The sequence below is a fragment of the Squalius cephalus genome (genome assembly GCF_949319135.1).
Source record: "Squalius cephalus genome assembly, chromosome: 1".
Taxonomy (NCBI): domain Eukaryota; kingdom Metazoa; phylum Chordata; class Actinopteri; order Cypriniformes; family Leuciscidae; genus Squalius; species Squalius cephalus.
The window spans coordinates 11,079,855-11,099,786 of record NC_137122.1 but is presented as its reverse complement, the minus strand read 5'-3'; the positions used below and the strand labels follow the sequence as shown (position 1 = coordinate 11,099,786).

Genomic DNA, 19,932 nt, shown 5'->3' with positions numbered 1-19,932 from the left:
TAACCCTCGTGTTATGTTGGAATTCTGTGCACTCCCCTTATGGTCCGGGTCAAATTGACCCGCATTGGATTCAATACAATTCCTCAAAAATCACACTATGAAAAACAACAAAGATTCAGGTTCAAACTGTAAACTTTTAATATCAGCATTTGTCAAATATTCCAAAATATATATATCTGAAGATATGATTTAATGAAAATGTTTTTTAACCATTTTTTAAAACTATTTAAAATTTGAATATACGTTATATTTATATATATTTGCATATACATTTTTTCAACTTTTTTTTTTTTTTTTTTTTTTGCTTAGAACATCATAACTGAACAATTAATCAATTAATCTGAGCTCATTTTTCCTGCTGTCTATGTCGAAGTCTCAAGATATTTCAGATATCTTGAATATATAAATGAGAGCTTATTTTACTATTTGTGTCTGTCAAAGATTTTTATTTGTAATTTGCAATTAATTCTGAACACCATGATTTAGCTTTTTCAAGTGTGTTTGGTTTGGGTTAGAGCACTTTTAGATACACTTACACTTTAGAACTGGAGTTAATGCCCTGACATACATAAAATAAATGTTTTTATTTTGTGTCTGTACAGTTGCTTTTGAATAGCTGCCTATGATGGACATCACAGACGTAATAGTAATTTTGTTTGTATTTGTCAAAAAAAAAAAACACCAGTATGTTGAAACTTTGCATGCATGTTCATGATGATAAATGAGAAAAAGTCACAAAATATCAAGAAAAAAAAAAGTTTAATATTTCAGGTAGCTTGAAAAAATAAATGATAGGTAATTTTTACCATCTGTGGCTGACAAAATATTTTTCTGCATTGAAATAAGTGTGGAAAACCTATTTTTTTAGCTTCATAATGTAGTAAAAAAATAAAATAACAAAATATAACCAAGAAATGTTATTATTTTGGGTCCGTACAGTTGCCTTAGAGCGTTAAAATATGCGGGTCAAATTGACCCGCGAACATCACGAAAGGAACATTTATTTTGTTTGTATATGTCAAAAAACACCAGCATGTTGAAACTTTGCATGCATGTTCATGATGATAAATGAGAAAAAGTCACAAAATATCAAGAAAAAAATAAAAGGTTTAATGTTATTCCAGGTAGCTTGAAAAAATAAATGATAGGTAATTTTAACCATCTGTGGCTGACAAAATATTTTTCTGCATTGAAATAAGTGTGGAAAACTAAATTTTTTAGCTTCATAAGGTAGTAAAAAACTAAAATAACAAAATATAACCAAGAAATGTTATTATTTTGGGTCCGTACAGTTGCCTTAGAGCGTTAAAATATGCGGGTCAAATTGACCCGCGAACATCACGAAAGGAACAGTAATTTTGTTTGTATATGTCAAAAAACACCAGCATGTTGAAACTTTGCATGCATGTTCATGATGATAAATGAGAAAAAGTCACAAAATATCAAGAAAAAAAACATAGGTTAACCAGTATTTCCAACAACTAGAAAATCTAAACGGGTCAAATTGACCCGCAACATAACACAAGGGTTAATACCAGTATAGACTATGTGGAGTGGCTTTAAGGCTATGTGGCCTATACTAGTTATTTTTAGTCTGACTAATATCCGGTAGGAATACGTTTAATAAATGTGCAGACAAGCATGCTGTTGCTCCGATTTAATAGCAATAGCAGGAGATCCCTTCAACAAATAACCCAGGAGCAGTTTCACCCAGATCTACAGTTTATTTAAATGCAATTATTTATAAAATTACTGTTAGTAAATGCAATAAAGCTAATGTAATGGTCAGGATAACCAACTAAACATCTTAGTTCGTCACTAGGCTTCACTACAAACTGAAATGAAATGAAATGATGGGCCGAAAAATAAATAATAATTAATAAGGGGGATTTACAGGTTCTCGACTGGACCAAAGATTTTACGTGGGCTCAATAACCAAGGAAACACTTACAGAAAAAAACACATGAACTTTGCATGTGCAAAAACTCATGTTAACAATAAGCTCAATAACCAAGAAAACACTCACATACCCACAATTCAGCAATAAATTAGATTAGAGAAATACATTAACGAACATGATAATATATTCAGCACATGTTTCAAAGGTTGTTAAACACATACTTTAAATCAGTTCATGTGATCACCTAACATGCATAATTTTAAATTCTCAAAGCCATATATTTATACAGATTTAGGAAGGATGGTTGGAAAACAAGCATATGTGGAGAAGTAGAAACTGTGAGCCACTAATGGACTGTTTATGTCATCGTACAGAAAGAAATCTCATGTACTCAGAGCTGTCGGAAGCTGAAGTTATTTATTAAAATCATTACTTTGTACTAAGGACTATGAGAACAAACTTGTTCTCAAATTTTTTGCACCGAACTGGACTAAATATATATTCTGTTAAATCTAATAATTCTTCAAATGAACTGAGGAGGGCAGCAATACGCCATTGTAGCGTCTAGTCTACCGTAAATATCAGAAGAAGAAGAAGGAGAAGAAGGTGAGGAGAGCAGTTCGCGGTATTTCTCATATTCACACAACCACCAAACACACTTAATACTGTTTGATTAAGCGACAGACTCATTTCTGTATTATTTTCATCGATCACAGCGATACTTGTGCGTCTTTTCTGGCGTCTTCCTACTGACATTTTTTGCATGATTTTCCAGCGCTGTTTTTCCTTTATATTTAACTGAAATTTTTAACTCTAAAAAAAAATTATCTTGCAAATAAGTGTATTGTGATTGTCAAAACATTTTAGTAACTAATCTTTTCTGGCGTCTTCCTTCTGAAATAAACATTTAAGTTAGTGCAGCAGCAGCGAGCATGAGGAGAATATGTTGAGTTCATTCAGACCTGAGCGATTTTGTGTTCGTTTGTGTGATTGTCTCGATGTTTGGAGTGAGAACTGTTACTGAATCTATGAGGGGAATTGATGGGAAACGATCTCAAGTTTTGCTTTTGCCATTTTAATTAGCCTACCTTTATATTTCTTTGTTGACATTCATTTTTTTTTTTTTGCAGATATTAAAGAGTATGTGAGAACATGAGTGATCCAGAACCCTGCAGAATGAAACACACTGAAGATCCTGAAGAACGAAGAGGTTGGTGTTTATTCTTCATTCATTCATGATGCTGAAGAACATTCATGTTAGAAACATTCTTAAAGGAGAACTCCGGTCAATTTTAACATTGAGCTCATTTTTTTGTACATTTGGAGTGCTGTCAATACAGAGAACAACGACAAAAATCGGTGTTGCCTACACCGAGTTATTCTATTTTTAAAATTTGCACCCTGTTGACTTCAATGGGGCAAGTACTAAACCTGCTTTTAGCCTCTTAACATCCTTGATGTGTCATTACAAGTGCACAGAAAATGTGAGTGATTCCTTCTGAGTGAACATGAGTGAGTCTGACTGCAGTAGATGTGAAAGAAATGTATAAAAATGATGTTATTTAAGCCAGCGCAAATACCTTTGTTTACATCCTGTTTTTCGGTTGAAGTCCAAAGTAGTCAATTGCAGAGTTCACACGCATAGGTTTAATACCTATGATCACGCCGAAAAACAGAATGTAAACAAAGGTATTTGCGCTGGCTTAAAGGTGCTCTAGGTAACTTTTTAACCTTAACTGAACAGCTTCGGAGTCAGTGGAATGGTTATATTACTTATTTCGGGTTGAATGGTGGTGGTTTCGCACCCCCCTGGTGCCCGAGAGCGGAAAAAACTCACTTGCAACTTTGGGACGCGGGTCGGTGTCAGGAAGTATCGCGTGATATCAGGTCTCGCGATGTAACGAATTGCTTGACGGCACTGCACACGTACACGCCCCTATTCAAGCACCGGCGGGCTAGCTATAAGCAAAGGGCAACGATAGATTGAGTTATGGCTGAGGCTGAGCCTGTAAAAAAGAAGCAGAAAGCTAGGAAATCATTGTCGGAGGACCAACGAAAGAGGAAACGGGAGACTGACCGAACAAGAAGTCAGACTCGAGTAAATATATCGGACCGGCTTTTTCAGAATGGTGAGAACTGAGAGAAACAGAAGCCTGCAAAACGGATGCTGATCCTGCTGTTGCACTTGTAAGTTAAGTATCTTTGGAATAAACTGTGTTTAATATTTAAATTTCAAGTAATTGTGACCTCAGGATGTTTGCTATTGTCTGTAAAGGTTTTTATTATGATCGCTGTCTGTTAGGGGCTTACTAGTACGCTAGATACTATAACTTTGATGTTAGCATTGTCATAGCAAACACGTTTGATTTCTGTAGTTGTTTGGCCGTTCCTCTGTCGGTTTTATTTGTGTAACTTACACTTTTATTTTATGTCACTAAGTCAACGCGTCTGATAGTAGGCAATATCAGACGCGCAAAATGTTGCACATATCATGATCGAGCTAGAAAAAACGTTCTGATGTTTTCTTAGACAAGCAAAGGTAAACCATCATTCTACCAGATGAACTTATAGACCTTGCTAATATAACTTTAGACAAATATTAGCCTCCGATATATATTTTTTTTTTATGCTCATGCCCATTCTCCCAAAAACAAACAAACAAACAAACACGAAAGCAGTAGTTCGCCTCGTTCATATCGTTTGTTCCCGGTAAAAAATACTAGTATGCATGACAACACAATAAATAAAAAAATCGCCATCAGTTGGAAAGAAAGTATTGCTTCACTTACCTCGGTAGACATAACTGGTTTTGAAATAGCCGGTTCCTCTGCTCAGCTAGGTTGACAGCTGATCAGCTGGGTTGCTCGTGGCAAGGGGGGAGGGACAACAGTTCGTTTTTTCGACAGAGTGTTTGAAAGCATTATACTACCAGACACTAGGGGGAGCTCGTAGAGAAAAAAACACTCAGACTTGCATAGTGTCCCTTTAAATAACATCATTTTTATACATTTCTTTCACATCTACTGCAGTCAGACTCACTCGTGTTCACTCAGAAGGAATCACTCACATTTTCTGTGCACTTGTAATGACACATCAAGGATGTTAAGAGGCTAAAAGCAGGTTTAGTACTTGCCCCATTGAAGTCAACAGGGTGCAAATTTTAAAAATAGAATAACTCGGTGTAGGCAACACCGATTTTTGTCGTTGTTCTCTGTATTGACAGCACTCCAAATGTACCAAAAAAATGAGCTCAATGTTAAAATTGACTGGAGTTCTCCTTTAAAGCACTTCATCACTTTTTTTTAAAAATGGTTATAGTTTTTATTTTTATTATTATTAAATTTTTCGTTTTCAACAAATGGTCAGTAAAGGGAAGTTTGATAAACTCTCATAATTTATGTCAAAATCAGGTCAAATTAAATATTATAGCTGTTTTATTTTACATTTATATAAAGTTAAACTTTTTTGCAGGCATGTTACCAAAATGTTGGACATTTATCAATATAGCTTATATATATATATATATATATATATATATATATATATATATATATATATATATATATATATATATATATATATACAGTACCAGTCAAAAGTTTGGAAACACTACTATTTTTAATGCTTTTGCAAGAAGTCTCTTATGCTCATCAAGCCTGCAGTTAAAAAAAAAAAAAAAAAAAAAAAAACAGTAATATTATGAAATATTATTACAATTTAAAAAAATGGTTCTCTTTTTTAATATACTTTAAAATGTAATTTATTTTTGTGATGCAAAGCTGAATTTTCATCAGCAAGTACTCCAGTCTTTGGTGTCTTATGATCCTTCAGAAATCATTCTAATATGATAATTTGATACTCAGTTATTATCAATGATGGAAACAGTTGTGCTGCTTAATATTTTTTATAACCTGAGATACTTTTTTCAGGATTATTTGATGAATAAAAAGTTAAAAAGAACTGTATTTATTTAAAATAGAAATCTTTTGTAACAATATACACTACCGTTCAAAAGTTTGGGAACAATAACTTTTTTTTTTTTTAAAGAAATTAGTACTTTAATTCAACAAGGATGCGTTAAATTGATAAAAGGTGATGGTAACGATTTATATTGTTAGAAATGTTTTTATTTTGAATAAATGCTGTTTTTATGAATAAATGCTGTTAACGTTTTACTCATCAATGAATCCTGAAAAAAGTATTCCAAAAAAATGTATTAAACAGCACAACTGTTTCCATCATTGATAATAACTGAGTATCAAATCATCATATTAGAATGATTTCTGAAGGATCATAAGACACCAAAGACTGGAGTACTTGCTGATGAAAATTCAGCTTTGCATCACAAAAATAAATTACATTTTAAAGTATATTAAAAAAGAGAACCATTATTTTAAATTGTAATAATATTTCATAATATTACTGTTTTTTTTGTTTGTTTTTTTGTTTTTAACTGCAGGCTTGATGAGCATAAGAGACTTCTTGCAAAAGCATTAAAAATAGTAGTGTTTCCAAACTTTTGACTGGTACTGTATATATATATATATATATATATATATATAGGAAATTAAGGCGAGACACTACAGGTGAATAGGGTACTCATTTTAACTAGTAGATAATATCAGAGACGCATGGAGAGTATTAAACAACTGTTTGATGATCACCCCCATAACTTTGTCAATAATTTAAATGCTTTTTATTCACGTTTTGACAATAATGCAGGTATTGAGCATAATGTTACTCTGACAGAATCTGAACCGATGAGAATAGAGGTAGAGGAGGTTATCAAAGTGCTCCGCAGGATTAAACCAAATAAGGCTACAGACGGCCTAAAGGGTGTTATTCTAAAAGAGTGTGCAGGACAACTTGGGCATGTATTTGCTAGACTGTTTCAGGTCTTTTTAATGATGCTTTTGTGCCAGTAGCACAATATATATAGGTATAGCCTACGCTGTGGTATATACTATGATATAAAATACTATGAACTTTAAACAACGCAGTTTTTACAAAATAAACTGAAATGATTACTCAAACTGAAATGGTCTCCATCTCACCACACACAGCTTTACACAACCAGCAGAAAGAGAGCAACTCGAATAAAAATAAGTTATGTTTTATTGATTTTTGTGTGATTATGTTTATGTTTATGTTTATGTTTATACATGGTTCCCGCGGATCCTGTCTTAAGTCTTAAAATTTGATTGTTTAAATTTAAGGCCATAAAAAGTCTTAAATTTATAATTTTTTTTTTTAAATGTCTTATTTTTACTTATGAAAGGTAGGCCTACGTATTATTTGTTAATTCTATCTTGGCGGATTTGCTTGTTCACGTGACAATTCGCGTCACTTACGGCAGCATATTAGCCTACGTCTGTCTCCTGCACGCGAGAGGAGAGAAGAAAACGAGTAAATGTCAGTTCAAATGTAAGTTCATTCTTTATGTGCTTAGGAGTGTGCGATATTGTCTATGAACTATGATGATATTGTAATCATTGTTTTAACTATGTACGAGGCACTGCGAGTGCGATCTGACATCGCGTTTGTCTCTCATGCTTGCTTTCACTGCGTGATGTGTCAGTGCAGTTATAGATGTCCCCAAATGAGTTTTTGTCTTATATTTATATCATATTATGTTGTTATATTAGAATATCACATGAGCAAGAGTGCCGTTTTCCTTTGCACAACTGCAAATGTGCTATTTATTTTATACAACACTTAAATTAACAATAAAGTTAACATTGTGAGTTACTTTGTGGACACAATATTGTCAATTTTCACTTTATATCGCCAACGAGAATTTCATAATGAAGCCGTGGTCCAACAGACGGCAGTGTTTTTTTTTTTTTTTTTTACTGAAACCCACGTTTTGAGCCAATCATTTTAATGATTCAATGAACAATCACTTGTTTTTCTGAATGAATCAGCCGTTTGAACAAATCGGTTGAATAAATGACTCCAACAACTCGCTTATTAAGACAGTGACTTGCCGACCTACTGGTGGTTTTAGTTTCATATTTAAAGTGTCCTTTAATTAAAACGTTAAAATTATAAATCATTTCATATTTAAATATTGAATAGCTTTATTTATGCAATTGTAAATGAAGTGTAAATATAGTAGGCTAATGCCAGTTTTGATGCCGCTTCTGTGTCACCTCTGCACTGCAAGGATGGATTTTAATTTAATGATTTAATTTGACATTGATACTGTGTTATTCTAATATAATTTAATTTGAATGTTAGAATTTGACATAAAAGGTGATGCATACCTCTAAATACGTTTAGAAACAATGTCCATATATAGGTGAAAATGCCCCTGGAAATCAATTTAAGGTGGTAAATATTGCCCCTTAAAGCTCATTTCATTGGTGTCAGCAGACTGAGGGTAATTGATGATTACTATATGTACGTTTATTTCTGAGTTTAACTGTTTTTCTTATTTTTTATTTGGAAGAATTTACATTAAGATATTATTTTTTTTCTTTATTTCTGCATATTGTAGAATATTTGTGTTGATTATTAACTGGATTCAGTGAAATCTATGAGAATATTATCAAAGACGAATACTATTATATCTGACTCAGGGCAGAAGCATAAGAAAAACAAATGTATTGATCACCTTTCAGGGTTCCAGACTGCGACCAAAATGGTAGCATATGCGAGCATTTTTTGAGAATGTGCAAGTTAAAATTTTATGTTGTCGCATTTGTACTACTCAGTTAAATTCACGAATGCGCAACAGAACGCCGTTGTATCAGCAGCTGCTGCAGTCTGTAACTCATGTTCAAAATGAACGAGTACATAATGAATCCATTTTCCAAACCGTGTTTTTGGTACGCCTATAATAAGTGTTTATATTCTGACTATTTTATCCCGGGGTTGGCTCGGCTGCGGAGTTGCCCAGTGCCTGCATGACTCGCCATAGACATTAACGGAGAGAAGTAGCTCCGTGTAGCACAGTAGCACAATGTTCTTCCGCAAGACACTTGCAGTTTATTTATTAACGAACGTACACGTCACGCGCATTGCACACTGATGGTGAAACGCACCAATTAGGAATTCAGGAATTAAGTCATATAAAATGAAAAGGTCAATTGCTGAACAGCTGTGAAGACAGTCAAATTATAATCAAACATTAAAGAACATACACTACCGTTCAAAAGTAAGATTTTTTAATGTTTTTAAAAGAAGTATCTTCTGCTCACCAAGGCTGCATTTATTTGATAAAAAACAATTAAAAAAAACAAACAGTAATATTGTGAAAATGACTGTTTTCTATTTTTATATATTTTAAACTGTGATTTATTCCTATGATCAAAGCTGAATTGTCAGCATCATTACTCCAGTCGTCAGTGTCACATGACCCTTCAGAAATCATTCTAATATGATGATTTGATGCTCAAGAAACATTTATGATTATTATCAATGTTTTGTGTATTCCTGTGGGCGGAGGTTAGTCAAAAAAACGGTTCTAGTGACGTCATTAAAAAAGGAAGTAGAGGGATGTAGTCCAAACAAGCCGTTCACTGTAGGCGACTTCTGTTAAATAAAATATCTCGCTTGGCATTGAACTTTGAGCTTTATAATTTTACAGATATTATTTATACTCTAACTACAACATTACACACTAACTAAAGTTTGAAACATGGGATCACGAAGAACGGGACATTTAACTAATAGCCTACATTACACCGGCACGCACTTAACCCAGCACCGCCAATTAAGCAAAACGAATGGGCCGCCGATGTACAAGTTTTATGGTCCGTTAAGACAAAAAACAGAAAAAGAAAAAAAGTATGAGATGTCGGCCCAAAAGGCACGTCAGCCCACTGGGAATCTCCCGGCAGTCCCGATGGCCAGTACTTGAGTTGGCAGCAGTTGTAGGGCTGTCGCGATAACTGCAATATCGCAGTACCGCGCTACTGACAAGCCAACCGCAGAGGAATTCAAGTTACCGCAGCAACCGCGATATTCGCGTGTTTTCTTTTTTCATAAGGCTACCCTTCTTGTTTTGAACTTCGTGCATGTGTATGGAATGTTAAATAAGTTAATAATGATAAGACGTGGCGATCATGGTTTTATCATAGTGATTTGTACGGAGGCTTCGTGGATTTGCACTTAAGCCTAAACAGACAGTGAATGAGAGAGATCGACTGAGCGCGTGCGATTACCTGCGTCTGTCTTTGAGGTCAAGTCATATTCGTGAAAAGGTTGCCCTGTCCAAGGAAAGTTAAATATTTTTCCTGTCATCCTTTTAACGTTTAAAATAAAGGTTATTTACCATGAATGGCATCAGCGACAGCCGACAGCGCTGGTCAGCATCCACAGCGCGAGGAACTCGCGGTCGCGGGAAACAAAACTCAGTGAGTCACGCATTGCTGGTCAGCGGAGCCTTGAAAAGTGGAGATCAAAGTTAAAAATAATTTACCTTGTTTCATTACTATCTTTTAATGAACACGTTTTTGAACGTGTTGTTGAATGAATGGTTTAATGACTCACTCAAAGACAGTCCGTTGCCGTAACAACTGCGCGCGTGACAGGCTTTCAATGCGGAGAGACGCTGTTTAGTTTCGGTTTATTGGTTACTGAAAATGTACTCGTTTTTGTGCATGCTGACCACATTGTGACACTTAATATAGCAACAAATAAATAAATATTATTTTATAAGATTAATAAATTAATAAATGCGGTAAAACCGCATATCGCGCTATTGAGCCACTCAAAATTACCGCAAGGGAAAATCCTTCACCGCAACAGCCCTAAGCAGTTGAAAGATACTTGTCACCTGGGCATAGAGTGCATTTCACGCGAATATTTTTGTCCTTTCGAGCAATAAACTGAAAGTAATGTGAATATCGCCACTGGCCGAAACCCCCTGTCTCCGTCTCCATTTCCCGCTCCCCTTCGCACCAGCAGCTACGTCACTCAAATCGATCTCTATGGCAACGGTGCCCAGGGAAGCACACACACACATACACAGGCATGCACGCACCACTTAAACAGATCAGAGATTTACACGCAGGCAAACACGGCTTGGGTAACGCAGGAAAGCGCGTTCCTATAGTCTAGTAAAGTAGTGTAGTTACCGATATTTTTAGTGTAATGCGTTACTTTATTTTGTTACCCAAAAAAGTAATATCATTACTGTAACCCGTTACTTTGTAACTCGTTACCCCCAACACTGGTTATTACCACAGTTATCTGCGTGCTTCCTCGATGAAGTTCCACATTTGCGGCAATCCAACACGAAAATGCATGCAGCAAAGCCTTTCACAATATTGCTTTCTTCAGATATCTCAAAATTTCTCCCACACACTGGACTTGATTTTTGATAACGTATTGTCGACAACTTTACAATCTCCTAGCTATTCTTTTCTTCAACTCTTCAGCATCCATCTCGCCGACTGCAAGCAGATCGCGCTCGAGGTTATGACGTTTTTTTTAAAAGTGAAAGTAGGTATAGAGACAGACTCCTGAGAGGGCGTGGGCACAAATAAACTGATGTGGATTTTAAATTATCTTATCAACTTGAAATACAGGTAGATGTGTTCCTAAAAATATGCGTTTATATTTTTACGTTTGCACGTGATTGTTTTAAACCCGTGTTTAGACCCGTTTCCCCTCCGTGTCCGACCCGCACCCGTATCCGAGTTGGATATTTCTCACCCGTTTGAGCAAAATTTGCGGGTCACCCGTTGGGTACCCGCGGGTACCCGAACCCGTGCAGGTCTCTAAACTGATATATTTTTGATTTTGGCAGATCAGCTCCTCCCACAACAATTACATCATCAGTGAAGCTCCTCCCACATCAGTTACATAATCAGTGAAGCTCCTCCCACAGCAATCACATCATAGGTGAAGCTCCTCCCACAACAATTACATCATCAGTGAAGCTCCTCCCACAGCAGTTCTCCAATAAATGCTGTAAATTCCCATCAGCTACAAGTGAAGACGAGCATCAGAGCATCAGGAAGAGCTGAAATCTGCAAAGACTGAGTTTATTAAAGAGGACAGTGAGAACATGAGTGATCCAGAACCCTGCAGAATGAAACACACTGAAGATCCTGAAGAACAAAGAGGTTGGTGTTTATTCTTCATTCATTCATGATGCTGGAGAACATTCATGTTAGAAACATTCAAGCACTTCATCACATTTAGATGTGCAGTTAAACTTTTTTTGCTACTTTTTTAGCAAAATGTCAGACATCTTCTAATATAGTTTACAACATTGTGTTTAAATACAGTGTATATATTTTAGATTATTATTTGGCTAACAGAATTGTAATTAAATTACTTTGTGCACCGATAAGACAGAGCATGCAGAAAACCTTCTACCACACCATTGGATTCAGACGTTGGGACAATTGTTTTACCTTGTTAAAAAATCCTAACAAATACTGAGAGATAATTTTATTTGCACACCACTAGGCACTATTGTATAAATGTTAATACATTAAGTAATTGTGTCATTAATCAAATATATTTAATATTTCTCACTTCAGAAATGTAATTTGTGTCTATAATGTCTTGAAAAATAATATGAATAATGTACCTTATTTATGCAATTAATTAATGAAAACACCAGAATTATCATAATATTTTATAGCAATTGTCTACTAGTACTTTGTGCTATTACATCACGGCTCACTTTCATATTTCTGTCTTTGAATTATTGATGTGCTGAAAATTAAATTAAACCTTTTTCTTTCATGTCAGACCCGATGGAAGTGAAGGAGGAGAGTGAAGAACTGAGTGAAGTGAAGGAGGAGAGTGAAGAACTGAGTGAAGTGAAGGAGGAACATCATGTCAAACCTGGAGAAAAACCTTTGAGTCGCTCAAAGACTAAAAATACATTTTTAAAGAAAAGAAGAGCCAAGAAATCTTTCACCTGCACTCAGTGTGGAAAGTGTTGCACAACCAAACAAAATCTTGAGATTCACATGAGAGTTCACACTGGAGAGAAGCCGTTTAAGTGTGATCAATGCGGGAAGAGTTTCGCACAATCATCAAACCTTGATGTTCACATGAGAGTTCACACTGGAGAGAAGCCGTTTAAGTGTGATCAATGCGGGAAGAGTTTCGCACAATCATCAAACCTTGATGTTCACATGAGAGTTCACACTGGAGAGAGGCCGTTCACATGTGATCAATGCGGGAAGAGTTTCGTTCAAAAATCACATCTGACCGAACACAAGACGATCCACACTGGAGAAAAGCCACATATGTGTGTTCAGTGTGGAAACAGTTTCACAACTAAACAAAATCTTGATGTTCACATGATGATCCACACCGGAGAGAAGCCGTTCACATGTGATCAATGTGGAAAAACATTTCATAGTGGATCACACCTGAAGACACATCTGAGAGTTCATACGAAGGAGAAGCCGCATTCATGTTCTGTGTGTGGGAAGAGTTTTTCAGTGCTGCAAAATTTACAAAGACATGAGAAAATACACACTGGTGTGAGAGAGTACATGTGCTTTGAGTGTGAGAAGACTTTTATTACACAGAGCAAGTTAAAACAGCACCAGAGAATTCACACTGGAGAAAAACCTTACAAGTGTTCACACTGTGACAAGAGATTTATTGATTTATCAAATCTGAAATCACATGAGAGGATCCACACTGGAGAAAAGCCACATATGTGTGTTCACTGCAGAACTAGTTTCAGACACAAATCATCTCTTAAGCTTCACATGAGAGTTCACACTGGGAAGAAGCGGCTCAGGCTTTCGCTCTGAAATCACTTCTGCTTCTCACTCTGAAGAAAGACCTTTTAACTGTGATCAGTGCGGTAAACAGTTTCATTGGGCGTCAGTCCTGAAGAAACACCTGAAGATTCACACAAAAGAGAAGATTCATTAGTAATATTACAGCAGAAAAGACATGGCGGTGTGTGTTTCAGTGCAGAAGTCCTTTACTACAGAAGATTAACTGAAAGAGGGCCAAAAAAATTCACATTGGAAAAACATTTTGAAGGCAAAGTTCAGGAGCTGAAGAAGAGTCCATAACACTTTTAAGAGAGACATGAATCTGATATAAATGTTTAACTCGTTCTTCATTGTTCATTTTTCATTGTTTTTCATCAGAACATCTAGTTTATCTTCCACTTCTACTCTTCCATGGAAATACAAGATAAACTTGCATGTATCTTTGAAATTGGACACTTTTCTTCTCTTCTTCTCTTGAGATGCTTTGGCTCTTATAATTCAGTAAAGAGAGAGATCTGTTTCATTCACTTTCACTTTTATTTAATGTTTGTATTTGCTTTATGTAATTATTGATTAAACTCTTTACTCATTTTATCAAAATTGTATTGTTCATTTTTATTTTCTGCTGATTCTGTTTGAATCAAGAATAATTTTATTTCTGAAAGCCATGAAGCATTGTTTGCTTATTGCGCTTTCCATGTTTTAATTTTCTCAATAGAGCTTTAAAATGCCTAATAAATTATATTTCACCCACACATGACTGACATTGAATGAGATTGCTGTCTGTCTACATTATTAACAGGTAGGGGTGTGACGGTTAGTATATAACCGTGAGACCGACGGTTATAGTTGAACACCGTCATTAGATCTCTATAACCGCCAAAACCGTGTTATTAAAATATTTTTTACAAATTTTTTTTTATCATAGAGAATGTTTAAATACTAATTAAAAACAATTGTTAACAGTCTGTTTCATTAATGGTCTACGTCATTTCCAACTGTATTTGATTTTTTGCCAAGTAGCCTACCAACGCAAGTTTTGTTTTGTAAATCGTCAGACATGATTTTTACCACTTCATTAAGTTTTTCTTTGTAGAAAGCCTTCCTTTCAAGTGAATTTCGTTTTGTACAAATTGTATCTTAATTTTAATAAATGTTTCATCAACCAATTGCATGTATTTAAAAAATAAAAAGCAAATATAGCAGACAATATATTAACCGTGACATTGAGGCGCAAACGCGCCGCGTTCACTTGCATTGCATTGTTAAAATCTTTTCTTTAAAGCGTATTTCGTTTTGTACAAATTGTATCTTAATTTTAATAAATGTTTCATCAACCAATTGCATGTATTTAATAAATAAAAAGCAAATACAGCAGACAATATAATAACCGGCGCCGGTGCGCCACGTTCACTTGCATTGCATTGTGAACTAGAGTGCATCTCATCATAAATGAATGAAACTCACCGTAGGCCTAAGCCTCATAGGCTACATTAGCATTAAATATCTTTTCTGCATCCTTTCTAGAACAGACAAGGGCTTTCTTGCGGCTCACATCAGCAGAGCATGGCATCGTCCATAGACCGCAAAACAATCACACAGGCGGGTGCGTCTTTGAAATTTGGTCAAAAAACGTTGGTGCGGATGATGAGTGCGGTTGCGGATGAAATAATACCCCGTCCGCGTATCTCTATCGATAACATTGAACACTACACAAATATTATTATTTTTTCAAGTAGCTAATCAGTGTCTGCTCGTTTATTCAAACTAAGTTGTCCTATAACAGACGAACCCGCGGCGGCGGTTATGTTACGAACCGTCACATTTGACTCACTCCATAACCGTCATCACCAATTCTGAAACCGGCACACCCCTATTAACAGTTTCACCCTTGATATCCAGTATTATATATACATTTCATAGAGTTTGTTCTAGTCAGTTTGATGTTTCATTCACACCATGAGGCTTCATGAAGTCAGAACAATTACTATGAACTTTAAACAACAAAGTTTTTACAAAAACTGACATGATTACTGTGTCCATCTCACCACATCTTTACACAACCAGCAGAAAGAGTAAAGTTTTGTTGATGTTTATAGATGTTTTGTCGTTATGAACAGTATTTGGCGCTTCTTTGATCATCTACTGTTGACCGATGACGCCACCACTCTCTTCTCTCATTGAGTTTCAGCGTCGAGTCTTGAGGCGAGCAGTTCACGGTATTTCTTATATTTACACAACCATCAAACACACTTTATACAGTTTGATTAAGAGACAGACTCATTTCTTTATTGTTTTCATCGATCACAGCGATACTTGTGCTGCGTTTTTTTTCTTCTCTTTTCACTCTAACACCGTGTCCTAACTACACGCGACGCCGAGACACGCTATAAAAGGTTATTTTCCATGTTAATCAGAGTTTTTGTCCTAACCAGCCGTGACGGTGACACGCAGCGATTCTATTTTAGAAACGGTTTCTATTTTTCTGCGACGTTGCACTGGAACAACAAACAAAAGTGTGGCATTTGTGAATTTGATTATCTACTTATCCATTTTCTTGCGAGTGCAATCAGGATTACTCTGGTACTGTCCACTTGCCGCGAAACTCCGCCCACACTCTGTTCTGATTGGCTGTGGGTTTTGATTGATTTTGACGCATCTCGCAGTCGCGTTGTGTTTAGTGTGGACAGACAAATTATTTGTCGCTGGAATCTTATCGTTAGGTCTGGTTAGGACACGGTGTAAAGGTTTTATGATCACATGAGAGGTCAGAGGGTCAATGGGACATTTGTCCGCTATAGTGGGTAATCGGACAAATAGTGGGTCCGTGGTGTGGCTTTGGAGCGGTCAGCGGGGGTCAACAGTCTCCCCCAGGAAAGAAAACTCCATTCACCCAATGGTAGAATGGACATATAGTAGGTTTTTGTGACTTAGTTGCCCTTAGTTATCCTATGTACCAGTGTAAAAGGCTCTACAGACGGGTGGCTTTTTAGCTCAGTGTTGCCCCCTATAGGTGTCCGAATACCCCCAATGCCCATTAAATAACAGGCATCTGTCATCCCAATTCACCCTTCGATCCCTCCAAATCATTATGTGTCCAATGGCAGCTTATATTTTGGGCGTTTGTCCACGAACCTCCTATATGTACTTCCTCCACAGTTTTTCAGTATGATTAATGTCTGGAGACTGGCTAGGCCACTCCAAGACCTTAATGTGCTTCTTCTTGAGCCACTCCTTTGTTCCCTTAGCTGTGTGATTTGGGTCATTGTCATGCTGGAAGACCCATCCACGACCCATCTTCAGTGTTCTGGCTGAGGGAAGGAGGTTCTCGTCCAAGATTTGACAGTACATGGCCCTGTCCATTAGCCCCTCAATACAGTGAAGTGGTCCTGTACCCTTAGCACAGAAACGGCCCCAAAGCATAATATGTCCACCTCAATGCTTGACAGTAGGGATGCTGTTCTTGGGGTCATAGTCAGCATTTCTTTTCCTCCAAACACGACGAGTTGATGTTGATGGTTCAGGTCTATATTTTAAATGGTCAGCAGGGTCCGGGTTGGGTCCCAATCTATTACTTCTGGTCCCGGGTCTGTTACCATTGTGTGTAATGTACCTGAGTCAACCGAACTTGTAGAACACCGGGCTGTGATCAGTCAGCACTGCTTGTGTGTTTGTTGTCACTTGCAACTTGTAAGATTAGGATAAGAAAAGTGTGAGCAAGGAAATAACTCAAATTGCGCTAAAAAGCTCTTCAGGTTGCTCGAATGTGCAGTCTCAAGCGCGTCATGTTTCTATGACAACCAGAGCGGGACTTATTCCACCAAGACGCGCTTTACAATTCTCCAAACACTTCTTTACTACTCTCCCATTTTTACAATAATATGAATGAACCGTCTTGTTCAATCCTAAAGTTTTGGTGGTCAGATTTGGCGCAGAGAGCACAGGGATTATAGCAAATAAATAATGCTAACGTAGCGGCCATGGCACTGATCGAGGAATCGTTATTATAGTTCAAAGGGCAAACAGTCTAAGTTATTATGCAAGTTAACTCAAGTCGAAATGCAAATATGCAAAGTCGCATTTGTCATCCGTCAGCGTGACATCAAATGGACTTTTGAAGCTGAAATAATGAATGTATTAAGCTTGGAATAACGAAAGGAATAACATGGATAACTTTCTTGTCTGAGGATTGTAATGCATCACAGTCAGTCAGGTACAAGTAAGAGAGACGAGACGACGGCTACAGTCGGGTACAGCCGGGTCTGTGTCTTCCCGTCGGGTTCGGGTCCACCTTTCAAATAATAGACGGGTCCAGTTCGGGTCCGGGTAGCACATTTATTGCATTTCTCGGATCTACACGGGCCCGGGTCCAGCTTTTGAAATAATAGACAGGTCCAGGTCGGTTCGGTGTAGCACATTACGGGTCTTTTCGGGTTCGGGCACAAATTTTTGGACCCGTGTAGACCTCTACTTTAGACGGGCCTGTACATGTGTCTTCTTGCGGGTGCTGCAGGATTTCAGTTCATTGCGACGTAGTGTGTTACCACTGGTTTGCTTGGTGACTGTGGTCCCAACTGCCTTGAGATCATTAACAAGCTCCTCCCGTGTAGTTCTGGGCTGATCCCTCACCTTTCTCAGGATCATCTGTACCCCATGAGGCGAGATCTTGCATGGAGCTACAGACAGTGGCCGATTGATGGTTATTTTTGATTAATCTTCCATTTCCGAATAATCACACCAACAAGTCTCCTTTTCTCCAAGCTTCTTGCCGATGATCTTGTTGCCCATTCCAGCCTTGTGCAGGTCTACAATCTGTTCCCTGACGTTTGACAGCTCTTTGGTCTTGCCCATGATGGTGGAGAGGTTGGAATGGAAGATACAGATTCTGTGGACAGGTGTCCACTGACATTAAGAGTACTTTCTTAAAGTGATAGGACTAATCTGTGTTCCACATGGGCACATAACCAATCTGTGGGAGGCAGAATTCTTGCTGGTTGGTTGAAGATCAAATACTTATTTCACTCAATCAATTTACAACCTTAATATAATGTGTTTTTCTGGATTTGTTTGGTTGATAGTCTCTATCTGTTAAAATATAACCTACCACAAAAATTATAGACCCTTCATTTCTTTGTAAGTGGGGGAACTTACAAAATCAGCAGGGGATGAAATAATTATTTGCCCCACTGTATACAGGCACTTAAAGTTCATGTTATATGCACTGAATTCCTTCTCAGCTCTTCCCAGGCATTGCTGTTGATTTAACTGGTGTATACACTGTTTAAGAATAAAGCAATAAAGTTAAGATCAAAGTCATTTTGTGTCCACAGTACATTGTGTTCAAAGGCTTGAACTGTTCATAATCATGTCATAATTATGCCATCTTTGATAACATTGTTCATCAGTGTTTCAAAGGACAGAGTCACCACTTTAGTTGAGGAGAAGCTAATGCTTAGTTAATGATGAGTACTATATTTGGGTGTCAACGGAAATGGAAACGGGTGTCATGTGCTCTGTGCTGTGATTGGCCAATTTTGGGATCTGTCCATTTACCTGCAGGCTACTATAAAGAAGACCTTAACATGCTTGATAACTCACACCAGAATGAATGAAAAACATTAGTTCTCACATTAATTGATATACTGTTCTAGTTCTTGTTGTCTTACATGCATGAATTCATGATGATTCATGTACCATAACCATAGCTTTATCCACAATAGATAGTAAAGACCAATTCTTTTATGAACAAAGAAATAATGATCATGCATAATAAATCATAAATGATGTACTCGTCTTTAAATGTTAATGTTTTAATTAAGGTGTTGTTCATCCATGAATCATGAATGAAAGACTTTGAACTCGTTTTAGTTCCTGATGATTCATGATATATTAAAGGAGAACTTGGTAACTTTTTTAACTTAATAAAACTGTCTAGAAATCATTTGGATGGTTAAACAACCTGTTCTGGTGATATTGGTGACTTTCCCCGCTCCCCCCAGCGTTCCCAGGCGGAAAACCAACCTTGCAACTTGGGGACTACCGTCCCGGCAAGATAGAAATTGGAAGTCTCGTGAGAAGCGAGAACGAGCGCGAAACACAAATTGCTTTACGGCAATTCGACATTTAACACACATGCATGTATGATGTATTACCAGATTACCCACCTCGGTAGACATAGCTCCACAAGATACAGTTGGCTTGCTCCGATCAAAACAAACGCACATGAGCAGCGGTAGAGAGGGGGAGGAGATTTTACCATTTACCATTTAAATATACGCCCCCCCCCACAGCTGTAGGGGGAGCTCGTGGGGAAAACATGCGACA

General features: G+C 36.9%; 1 protein-coding gene across 1 annotated transcript; it reads left to right on the top strand.

Moving 5' to 3' along the window:
• Window positions 1-2,483: 2,483 nt before the first annotated feature.
• Window positions 2,484-14,947, top strand: LOC307163505 (uncharacterized protein). The gene is made up of 4 exons (XM_079879557.1): window positions 2,484-2,525; window positions 3,031-3,110; window positions 11,658-11,976; window positions 12,614-14,947. Exons 3-4 carry the CDS (start codon window positions 11,919-11,921, stop codon window positions 13,636-13,638), a joined length of 1,083 nt encoding a protein of 360 aa, XP_079735683.1. The 5' UTR covers window positions 2,484-2,525; window positions 3,031-3,110; window positions 11,658-11,918; the 3' UTR covers window positions 13,639-14,947.
• Window positions 14,948-19,932: the final 4,985 nt, after the last annotated feature.

Excerpts from the sequence above, each read along its gene's own strand:
- LOC307163505 (XM_079879557.1), top strand. The coding sequence starts at position 11,919 with ATGAGTGATCCAGAACCCTGCAGAATGAAACACACTGAAGATCCTGAA. Across the intron at positions 11,977-12,613 it reads AGATCCTGAAGAACAAAGAG|ACCCGATGGAAGTGAAGGAG; the intron begins GTTGGTGTTTAT and ends CTTTCATGTCAG.